The following is a 589-nucleotide window of genomic DNA, read 5'->3' as shown; positions in this document are numbered from 1 at the left end:
TCAAGTGAGGATAAATTGAAATACTTTATCGAGGGATTTGTAATAACGCGTTCGGGAGGGAAGGAAAAGACAGAACGATGAAACGAAAGTTAGGTTGACTCCTTGTGGTTTTTGGGATGGTATGCGGCGTTTGTTGTTTTCGGTTTGCGCGCTTTCACGAACCGCGACCACGTGGGGCGGAGAGCGCGAACTCATTTAGTTTGGGAGAAACGATTCCTTTCGGTTCGGGTTGAGAAAACCCCGTGCCTGATGTACGATTTTTCCTTTCGAGCCGACCAGCTCATTTGAGTCTGGGATTGGAGTACGGAGGGGCAATTCTCTCTTGTAGCGCCGACTCTGTGGGATTCTGTTTTGATGTCGCGGCGCTACAAAAGGGGGGAGTGACGGAGTCGTGATGAGAACTACTGACACACTGTGGGAAGAAATGGTTTGAGCGCCAACGGGAAACAACTGAGTGCCAACCTGTGTGAAGAGTGAACTGAGTGACGAGCTGTGGGAGAATGTTCTGAGTGCCAACCTGTGTAAAGAATGTTTTGAGTACCAACCTGCGTGAAGAACGAACTGAGTGGCAAACTGCGAGGAGAGTACA

At 49.4% G+C, this 589-nt stretch overlaps 1 protein-coding gene across 1 annotated transcript; it reads left to right on the top strand.

Annotated features, from left to right (window-relative positions):
• Positions 1-54: 54 nt before the first annotated feature.
• Positions 55-588, top strand: CSUI_008122 (uncharacterized protein; the record flags this gene model as incomplete). Its single annotated transcript, XM_068068261.1, has 1 exon — positions 55-588. A coding segment is annotated over one exon (144 nt), but the record flags the coding sequence as incomplete, so codon positions are not given.
• Position 589: the final 1 nt, after the last annotated feature.

Source organism: Cystoisospora suis, assembly GCF_002600585.1.
Source record: "Cystoisospora suis strain Wien I chromosome Unknown contig_4472, whole genome shotgun sequence".
In the NCBI taxonomy this organism is placed as follows: domain Eukaryota; phylum Apicomplexa; class Conoidasida; order Eucoccidiorida; family Sarcocystidae; genus Cystoisospora; species Cystoisospora suis.
This window is presented reverse-complemented; position numbering and strand designations above follow the sequence as displayed.